The sequence below is a fragment of the Notothenia rossii genome, assembly GCF_949606895.1.
Source record: "Notothenia rossii genome assembly, contig: scaffold_77, whole genome shotgun sequence".
Taxonomy (NCBI): domain Eukaryota; kingdom Metazoa; phylum Chordata; class Actinopteri; order Perciformes; family Nototheniidae; genus Notothenia; species Notothenia rossii.
The window spans coordinates 237,501-248,208 of NW_027639515.1; the positions used below are offsets into that span (position 1 = coordinate 237,501).

The following is a 10,708-nucleotide window of genomic DNA, read 5'->3' on the forward strand; positions in this document are numbered from 1 at the left end:
GTACACACACACACAGCAGGTACACACACAGCAGGTACACACACACACAGCAGGTACACACACAGCAGGTACACACACACACAGCAGGTACACACACACACAGCAGGTACACACACACACAGCAGGTACACACACACACAGCAGGTACACACACACACAGCAGGTACACACACACACAGCAGGTACACACACACACAGCAGGTACACACACACACACAGCAGGTACACACACAGCAGGTACACACACACACAGCAGGTACACACACACACAGCAGGTACACACACACACACACAGCAGGTACACACACAGCAGGTACACACACACAGCAGGTACACACGCACACACAGCAGGTACACACACACACAGCAGGTACACACACAGCAGGTACACACACACACACACAGCAGGTACACACACAGCACGCACACACACACACAGCAGGTACACACACAGCAGGTACACACACACACACAGCAGGTACACACGTGTACACACACACAGCAGGTACACACACGTGTACACACACACACACACAGCAGGTACACACACAGCACGCACACACACACACACACAGCAGGTACACACACAGCAGGTACACACACACACACAGCAGGTACACACGTGTACACACACACAGCAGGTACACACACGTGTACACACACACACACACACAGCAGTCACCTACTTCCTGTTTTGTGTTTAAGGTGGTGAAACCATTAGCAGTGATCGGCTCTTCTCCCTCCTCTTCCTCCTCATCACCTTCCTCTCCATCATCACATCTACCTGCTGCTCACCTGCCGGTGGCTACACAGACACGCTCAGGTACTCTCTCTCACACACACTCAGGTACTCTCTCACACACACACTCAGGTACTCTCTCACACACACTCAGGTACTCTCTCTCACACACTCAGGTACTCTCTCACACACACACTCAGGTACTCTCTCTCACACACACACTCAGGTACTCTCTCACACACACTCAGGTACTCTCTCTCACACACTCAGGTACTCTCTCACACACACTCAGGTACTCTCTCTCACACACACACTCAGGTACTCTCTCTCACACACACACTCAGGTACTCTCTCTCACACACACACTCAGGTACTCTCTCTCACACACACGCTCAGGTACTCTCTCACACACACACTCAGGTACTCTCTCACACACACACTCAGGTACTCTCTCTCTCTCACACACTCAGGTACTCTCTCTCACACACACTCAGGTACTCTCTCACACACACTCAGGTACTCTCTCTCACACACACACTCAGGTACTCTCTCTCTCTCACACACTCAGGTACTCTCTCTCACACACACTCAGGTACTCTCTCACACACACACTCAGGTACTCTCTCTCACACACGCTCAGGTACTCTCTCACACACACTCAGGTACTCTCTCTCACACACACACTCAGGTACTCTCTCTCTCTCACACACTCAGGTACTCTCTCTCACACACACTCAGGTACTCTCTCACACACACACTCAGGTACTCTCTCTCACACACGCTCAGGTACTCTCTCACACACACTCAGGTACTCTCTCTCACACACACACTCAGGTACTCTCTCACAGACACGCTCAGGTACTCTCTCTCACACACACTCAGGTACTCTCTCTCACAGACACGCTCAGGTACTCTCTCTCACACACACTCAGGTACTCTCTCACACACACACTCAGGTACTCTCTCTCACACACGCTCAGGTACTCTCTCACACACACTCAGGTACTCTCTCTCACACACACTCAGGTACTCTCTCTCACACACGCTCAGGTACTCTCTCACACACACTCAGGTACTCTCTCTCACACACACACTCAGGTACTCTCTCACACACACACACTCAGGTACTCTCTCACACACACTCAGGTACTCTCTCACACACACTCAGGTACTCTCTCACACACACTCAGGTACTCTCTCTCACACACACACTCAGGTACTCTCTCACAGACACGCTCAGGTACTCTCTCTCACACACACACTCAGGTACTCTCTCACAGACACACTCAGGTACTCTCTCACACACACACTCAGGTACTCTCTCTCACACACTCAGGTACTCTCTCTCACACACTCAGGTACTCTCTCTCACACACACACACTCAGGTACTCTCTCACACACACACTCAGGTACTCTCTCTCACACACTCAGGTACTCTCTCTCTCACACACACTCAGGTACTCTCTCTCTCACACACACTCAGGTACTCTCTCTCACACACTCAGGTACTCTCTCTCTCACACACACTCAGGTACTCTCTCACACACACACTCAGGTACTCTCTCTCACACACTCAGGTACTCTCTCTCTCACACACACTCAGGTACTCTCTCACACACACACTCAGGTACTCTCTCTCACACACTCAGGTACTCTCTCTCTCACACACACTCAGGTACTCTCTCACACACACACTCAGGTACTCTCTCTCACACACTCAGGTACTCTCTCTCTCACACACACTCAGGTACTCTCTCACACACACACTCAGGTACTCTCTCTCACACACTCAGGTACTCTCTCTCACACACACTCAGGTACTCTCTCACACACACACTCAGGTACTCTCTCTCACACACACTCAGGTACTCTCTCTCACACACACTCAGGTACTCTCTCTCTCACACACTCAGGTACTCTCTCACACACACACTCAGGTACTCTCTCTCACACACACTCAGGTACTCTCTCACACACACACTCAGGTACTCTCTCTCACACACTCAGGTACTCTCTCTCACACACACTCAGGTACTCTCTCACACACACACTCAGGTACTCTCTCTCACACACACTCAGGTACTCTCTCACACACACACTCAGGTACTCTCTCTCACACACTCAGGTACTCTCTCTCTCACACACTCAGGTACTCTCTCTCACACACTCAGGTACTCTCTCTCTCACACACTCAGGTACTCTCTCTCACACACTCAGGTACTCTCTCTCACACACTCAGGTACTCTCACACACACACACTCAGGTACTCTCTCTCACACACTCAGGTACTCTCTCTCTCACACACTCAGGTACTCTCTCTCTCACACACTCAGGTACTCTCTCTCACACACTCAGGTACTCTCTCTCACACACTCAGGTACTCTCTCTCACACACTCAGGTACTCTCACACACACACACTCAGGTACTCTCTCTCACACACTCAGGTACTCTCTCTCTCACACACACTCAGGTACTCTCTCTCTCACACACACTCAGGTACTCTCTCACACACACACACTCAGGTACTCTCTCACACACACACACTCAGGTACTCTCTCTCACACACTCAGGTACTCTCTCTCTCACACACACTCAGGTACTCTCTCTCTCACACACACTCAGGTACTCTCTCTCTCACACACACTCAGGTACTCTCTCTCTCACACACTCAGGTACTCTCTCACACACACTCAGGTACTCTCTCTCTCACACACACTCAGGTACTCTCTCTCTCACACACACTCAGGTACTCTCTCTCTCTCACACACTCAGGTACTCTCTCTCTCACACACACTCAGGTACTCTCTCACACACACACACACTCAGGTTCTCTCTCTCTCACACACACTCAGGCTCTCTCTCTCACACACTCAGGCTCTCTCTCTCACACACTCAGGCTCTCTCTCTCACACACACTCAGGCTCTCTCTCTCACACACTCAGGTTCTCTCTCTCTCACACACACTCAGGCTCTCTCTCTCACACACTCAGGCTCTCTCTCTCACACACACTCAGGCTCTCTCTCTCACACACTCAGGTTCTCTCTCTCTCACACACACTCAGGCTCTCTCTCTCACACACTCAGGCTCTCTCTCTCACACACACTCAGGCTCTCTCTCTCACACACACTCAGGCTCTCTCTCTCACACACTCAGGTTCTCTCTCTCTCACACACACTCAGGCTCTCTCTCTCACACACTCAGGCTCTCTCTCTCACACACACACTCAGGTTCTCTCTCTCACACACACTCAGGTTCTCTCTCTCTCACACACACTCAGGTTCTCTCTCTCTCACACACACTCAGGCTCTCTCTCTCACACACTCAGGCTCTCTCTCTCACACACACACTCAGGTTCTCTCTCTCACACACACTCAGGTTCTCTCTCTCTCTCACACACTCAGGCTCTCTCTCTCACACACACACTCAGGTTCTCTCTCTCTCTCACACACTCAGGCTCTCTCTCTCACACACACACTCAGGTTCTCTCTCTCACACACACTCAGGTTCTCTCTCTCTCACACACACTCAGGCTCTCTCTCTGTCTCACACACTCTGGTTCTCTCTCTCACACAGACTCAGGTTCTCTCTCTCTCACACACACTCTGGTTCTCTCTCTGTCTCACACACTCTGGTTCTCTCTCTCACACACACTCAGGTTCTCTCTCTCTCACACACACTCAGGCTCTCTCTCTGTCTCACACACTCTGGTTCTCTCTCTCACACACACTCAGGTTCTCTCTCTCTCACACACACTCTGGTTCTCTCTCTGTCTCACACACTCTGGTTCTCTCTCTCACACAGACTCACTCAGATAAGCTCTAAGGGCAGGCTTGTGGAGAGGGGGGGACTGAGGGCGGGGCTTACCTCTATGATGTGATGTTGAATTTCCTGTTTCAGTTACCATGGCGATCCCAGCCTCCTCCCCCTGGTTGGTCAGTGAGATGGGTGAGGCTCTCTGCAGCGTGGTGGCTCCGCCCCCTTACTCCTACGACCCCAACGGCACGGACTTACCCCGAGGTCAGAGGTCAACCACTGCAAACACAACCTGTCACTTGCTGCAGCTTCCTGACTCTCTCTGTGTGTGTGTGTGTGTGTGTGTGTGTGTGTGTGTGTGTGTGTGTGTGTGTGTGTGTGTGTGTGTGTGTGTGTGTGTGTGTGTGTGTGTGTGTGTGTGTGTGTGTGTGTGTGTGTGTGTGTGTGTGTGTGTGTGTGTGTGTGTGTGTGTGTGTGTGTGTGTGTGTGTGTGTAGACTACAGGGTTCTTCAGTACTACTTCAACCTAGGAGTCCAGGTGAGTTATCTGCAGGTGTCTGTTAGTCCGGTGTAAACCTTTAATAACATTTACATATAACCCCCTCCCCACTCCCCCCTCCCCCCTCAGTGGTACCATCAGAGCTGCTGGCAGCAGCAGTCGTATCCCCCCACTCCACAGGAGGTATCTTACCCCTACCAGCACTACAGCCCCTACCTGAGCCAGGAGCCCCCCCTGCACGGTGAGACCAGCCTCTCTGATTGGCTGCTGCCAGCTCTGACGGCCAATCAGAAGCTTCCTGAGCTGCAGTCACACCTACTACACTTTTTTCACAATAGTAGAGAGAGTTTCACAATAAGAGAGAGAGTTTCACAATAAGAGAGAGTTTCACAATAAGAGGGAGAGTTTCACAATAAGAGGGAGAGTTTCTCAATAAGAGAGAGAGTTTCACAATAAGAGAGAGAGTTTCACAATAAGAGGGAGAGTTTCACAATAAGAGGGAGAGTTTCACAATAAGAGAGAGAGTTTCTCAATAAGAGGGAGAGTTTCACAATAAGAGGGAGAGTTTCACAATAAGAGGGAGAGTTTCACAATAAGAGGGAGAGTTTCACAATAAGAGGGAGAGTTTCACAATAAGAGGGAGAGTTTCACAATAAGAGGGAGAGTTTCTCAATAAGAGAGAGAGTTTCACAATAAGAGAGAGTTTCACAATAAGAGGGAGAGTTTCACAATAGTAGGGAGAGTTTCACAATAAGAGGGAGAGTTTCACAATAAGAGGGAGAGTTTCACAATAAGAGGGAGAGTTTCACAATAAGAGAGAGAGTTTCACAATAAGAGGGAGAGTTTCACAATAAGAGGGAGAGTTTCACAATAAGAGGGAGAGTTTCACAATAAGAGGGAGAGTTTCACAATAAGAGGGAGAGTTTCACAATAAGAGGGAGAGTTTCACAATAAGAGAGAGAGTTTCACAGTAAGAGGGAGAGTTTCACAGTAAGAGGGAGAGTTTCACAATAAGAGAGAGGCTTTCACAGTAAGAAGGGGAGGCTGTGGTGCAGTGGGTTAGTGCTTTGGTGTTGGGATCAGGGGAGCACAGGTTCAAACCCCACTACAGTCAGCATGTCGTTGTGTCCCTGAGACTCTTCACCCCAAAGTGCTCCTGGGGGTTCCCACAGTATTGAGTATGTGAGTCGCTTTGGATAAAAGCGTCTAACATGTGATGTAAGAGTCTTATGATTGTGTGTGAGGTAGTTGATTATGAAGTGAGGTGATTTGAACCCCTGCCAACAGGAAGTTGATCCTCCTTCTTCTGCCCCCAGCTGCCCCCCCTTCATATCCTGAGACAACAAGAAGCCCCCACCAGCCCCCCTCCTCCTACCCAGAATCCAGCAGGGCCGGTGACGGACAGACGGACGGACACAGCAGTGGTCAGTACAGATAACACCAGGTGTGAGGACCTGAAACCAGTTCCTAAATACGTATATCTATATTCAGAATAACTGTTTTTAAGCTGCATAAGAAACAGACTGCTGGAGGGACCCATTCCCCCCTCGGAGGGGCGAGGACGGACCCATTCCCTCCTCGGAGGGGCGAGGACGGACCCATTCCCTCCTCGGAGGGGCGAGGACGGACCCATTCCCTCCTCGGAGGGGCGAGGACGGACGGACCCATTCCCCCCTCGGAGGGGCGAGGACAGACGGACCCATTCCCCCCTTGGAGGGGCGAGGACGGACCTATTCCCTCCTTGGAGGGGCGAGGACAGACGGACCTATTCCCTCCTTAAAAGGAACCAATGGGTCCCCTCCGAGGTTTGGTAATCACATACTTCCAAGTCACTTCCTTCAAAAACGAAGCAAGTATACTTCCAAGCCACGGCTTCGGAAAACAAAGAAGAATGGAACAGGCTAACAAGTGTGCCACTCTCTCTAACGGTTTCAACATAAACTTTACTGAAAATAAATCCCTCACGATGTCGATCTAATTATGAACTTGCTTTACTTTCACGGAACACATTTTTGGTGATAACAAATTTAACAAAGCAACATATTTACCAACACATGTTCTACGCCACGACATACTTACATTTAAATGTGTGCTGCGCTGCTCGGTTCAGCCATTCTCCGCAAGGGTTTTTGAAATTGGTCCGTACGCAAAGGATTGTGGGGATTTGAAGGACGCGAAGTCTACCCATGTGCAGCCTCGAAATTACCCCAAGGACGCGGCCTCGGTGGAATTCCAAGTATGCTGGAGATTGGAACAGTCCTTCGGCGGCACTCGATGGCCTAGTATCCTTGAAATATTGGCTTGGAAGCCAGTTTCCTCCAGATTGAGAAACGGCCTCAGTTTGAACCTGTCGACCAGCTGATGTCGTTTGATAGTTTTCACGGTTATAATGGATATGACTAACTCTTTGTTGTCTCCCCCTCAGGCCCCTCCTCCTCCATGGAAGCCTCCCACCCTGTTAACCCCCCCGGTCTGCTGTATCAGGATCAAACCCTCCCCCCCCCCCTGATGCACCTGCCATATGAAGCCCCCCCCACAGCCTACCTGCCCTCCGCCCCTGCCCCCGCTCCTCTTCCTCACCCCTCCCACCTTTCCCATCACTCCTCATACCACTGCCTCCCCCACTCTGCCCACTGGGGGGCACTGCAGAACGGGGGACACACAGCGAGGGTGTACTGTCCCCCCCCCACCTCCCACATGGTGGGTTATATCACAGCCCAGCCCCCCCACCACACCACCCACTACCTCCCCCCCTCCATCTGACTCCCACAGCACCCCCCATGTCCCCATTAGCTCGTGTCCATGCTAACAGCGCTAACGAGTCAGCAGGACGTTTCTCACAGCGCTGAGAAAAATACACATTTCTGCAAAAAAATGTAAATGTTTGAAGTCCCAGTTTGAGAGGGATCGCTTTGAGTTCGCCTTCTGTTGGAACGGCTCGTTCTGTGACTGAATAAAGGGTTACACCAGCAGACTGTTACTGTTGTTATTATTATTATATGACTTTAATATTATTCATGGTTGTTGTTGTTGTTGTTGCTGCTTTTATCAGGAATATGAAGAGCTGCAGTCATTTCAACATGTGGCTTTTGATGAGTCCATTTAACATTCATTTGTTCATTTCAATGTAATACACTTTCATTAAGTTTTGAAATGTAGTTTTTGTATAATTCTATTTTAAACGTTGTTTTAATATTCTTGGTTTCCATGTGAACTTTAGCAAGTTGATTTAAAGATTGACACAATAACGGCTCATTACAGAAAATAACTTTATTTATTTTTAAAAACAGATCATCCTTAGGTACAAAACAGGAGGTAGTTAATCCTCCAATGGAGTGAAGCGTTGTGGTGTTGTCATGGTAACAGCTCGGGGGGGATCTCCACGGCCCAGAGGTCACGACCCCCCCGAACGCTCAGTGGGGCCTTAAGCCAGCGTGGATTGGACAGCCGGGTCAGGTGCTTCTGCTGCAGACCAATCAGAAGAGCTGCCTGCTCCAGCTCCTGCAGCTCCGCCCCCTGCAGGGAGGAGGGGCACTGCCAGGTCCCGCCCACATCCACCAGACCTGAAACACAGACGAGGCATTAAGGTACACACAGGTGCTGCCTTCAGTTACACAGACGAGGCCTTCAGGTACACACAGGCGCTGCCTTCAGTTACACAGACGAGGCCTTCAGTTACACAGACGAGGCCTTCAGTTACACAGACGAGGCCTTCAGGTACACGCAGGTGCTGCCTTCAGTTACACAGACGAGGCCTTCAGGTACACACAGTAAAGGTGTTGCTTACCTGCTACCACCCCGCGGCCGAACCTCTCTCCTCCCTCCAGCAGCTCTTGGATCTGACCCCGGTTCATCAGTCCGCTCAGCGCCTGTCTCCACTCGCCCCCCTCCCAGTCCCTCTGGGCAATGTGGATCCCCAGAGTCTGGTTCTCTAGCGGCGCCAAAACCGGACGCCAGCGACTCTCCACCGTCTTCAGCCCGTCCAGAACCAGGCCAGCGTAAGGCTGCCGGAACGACAAGCACCACACCTGCTGCGCCATTCTAAAAAACAAACGCACCTCACGTGTAAATCAAACGCATCACGTGTAAATCAAACGCATCACATAAATCAAACGCACCTCACGTGTAAACAAACGCACCTCAAGTGTAAATCAAACGCACCTCACGTATAAATCAAAAGCATCTCAAGTGTAAATCAAACGCACCTCACATAAATATTCCACTAAGATATATTCAAAGTCTGTGCTTTAGGAAGTTTAGTGTCAGTAGCTGTTAAATGTTGTTCAATGTTTCCCTCAGCTGACGGACTGTTATTCAGGTCGCACAGATTCCACTTCTGCTTCTCTGGGTTTCTTCTTCTCCGGGTGAAATGTGTGCAGCGGCTCTGCTGCCCTCCTCAGGCGGACCGGGGTAATGCAGAGTCACATGTTTAATCCTGTTGTTAAAGGTAGGGTAGGTCATTCACTTCAGAAACACTTAAAGGTGGGCTAGGTAATTCACTTCAGAAACACTTAAAGGTGGGGTAGGTCATTCGCTTCAGAAACACTTAAAGGTGGGGTAGGTCATTCACTTCAGAAACACTTAAAGGTGGGGTAGGTAATTCACTTCAGAAACACTTAAAGGTGGGGTAGGTCATTCGCTTCAGAAACACTTAAAGGTGGGGTAGGTAATTCACTTCAGAAACACTTAAAGGTGGGGTAGGTCATTCACTTCAGAAACACTTAAAGGTGGGGTAGGTCATTCACTTCAGAAACACTTAAAGGTGGGGTAGGTCATTCGCTTCAGAAACACTTAAAGGTGGGGTAGGTCATTCACTTCAGAAACACTTAAAGGTGGGGTAGGTAATTCACTTCAGAAACACTTAAAGGTGGGGTAGGTAATTCACTTCAGAAACACTTAAAGGTGGGGTAGGTAATTCACTTCAGAAACACTTAAAGGTGGGGTAGGTAATTCGCTTCAGAAACACTTAAAGGTGGGGTAGGTCATTCGCTTCAGAAACACTTAAAGGTGGGGTAGGTCATTCACTTCAGAAACACTTAAAGGTGGGGTAGGTCATTCACTTCAGAAACACTTAAAGGTGGGGTAGGTCATTCACTTCAGAAACACTTAAAGGTGGGGTAGGTCATTCACTTCAGAAACACTTAAAGGTGGGGTAGGTCATTCGCTTCAGAAACACTTTTTGTTATTTTCCATGGAATGCTCTTAACATCCCGATGGCAATGAATGCATTAAATGCTTTGAAGCTGTGGCGCTGTAAAAAGCACGACCAATCATCTGAGCCGGCCCGGGTCAGATTATTGGATGGCCTACCTGCCTGTCAGCCTTCCATCTGTGCACAAACTGATCTCGCGCCCTCATTGGTCATGTGAGTGTTCGTGTGTGTTGGAGGAGGGGCTCTGTGAGGAAGTCTGAAGGAAGGGGCACATTTTTTTCGGCTACGTATTTTCAAATTCTAGCGCACTCGAGCTGGTTTCTCCATTCTTACCTACCTTAAAGAACTGAAGCTGTCAGCAAATATATTAATGCCAATAACTTCAGACTCTAAATCAGTAGCTCTCATAACTTCAGACTCTAAATCAGTGGCTTTCATAACTTCAGACTCTAAATCAGTAGCTTTCATAACTTCAGACTCTAAATCAGTAGCTCTCATAACTTCAGACTCTAAATCAGTAGCTCTCATAACTTCAGACTCTAAATCAGTAGCTCTCATAACTT

The 10,708-nt window shown here is 49.5% G+C and overlaps 2 protein-coding genes across 5 annotated transcripts in view; one reads left to right on the forward strand and one right to left on the reverse strand.

Moving 5' to 3' along the window:
* Positions 1-7,965, forward strand: part of alg13 (ALG13 UDP-N-acetylglucosaminyltransferase subunit) — a 37,218-nt gene extending 29,253 nt beyond the window's left edge. Inside the window, 6 exon segments of the mRNA XM_079696034.1 lie at positions 706-823; positions 4,640-4,759; positions 4,992-5,032; positions 5,123-5,234; positions 6,310-6,417; positions 7,419-7,965. Coding sequence (XP_079552160.1) covers positions 706-823; positions 4,640-4,759; positions 4,992-5,032; positions 5,123-5,234; positions 6,310-6,417; positions 7,419-7,756 — 837 coding nt within the window. The 3' untranslated portion in view covers positions 7,757-7,965.
* Positions 7,966-8,248: 283 nt separating this feature from the next.
* LOC307027735 (protein EOLA1-like) lies at positions 8,249-9,375 on the reverse strand. 4 transcript variants are annotated; one of them, XM_079696038.1, is made up of 4 exons: positions 9,199-9,375; positions 9,112-9,154; positions 8,781-9,051; positions 8,249-8,556 (listed from the first exon to the last, which is right to left on the reverse strand). In XM_079696038.1, exons 3-4 carry the CDS (start codon positions 9,031-9,033, stop codon positions 8,348-8,350), a joined length of 462 nt encoding a protein of 153 aa, XP_079552164.1. In that variant the 5' UTR covers positions 9,034-9,051; positions 9,112-9,154; positions 9,199-9,375; the 3' UTR covers positions 8,249-8,347. The 4 variants fall into 4 exon arrangements, with proteins under 4 accessions (XP_079552164.1, XP_079552163.1, XP_079552165.1 ...); XM_079696037.1 differs by lacking the exon at positions 9,112-9,154 and having other exon boundaries at positions 8,781-9,034; positions 9,155-9,374; XM_079696039.1 differs by lacking the exon at positions 9,112-9,154 and having other exon boundaries at positions 8,781-9,034; positions 9,199-9,373.
* Between the last annotated feature and the right edge of the window lie 1,333 nt (positions 9,376-10,708).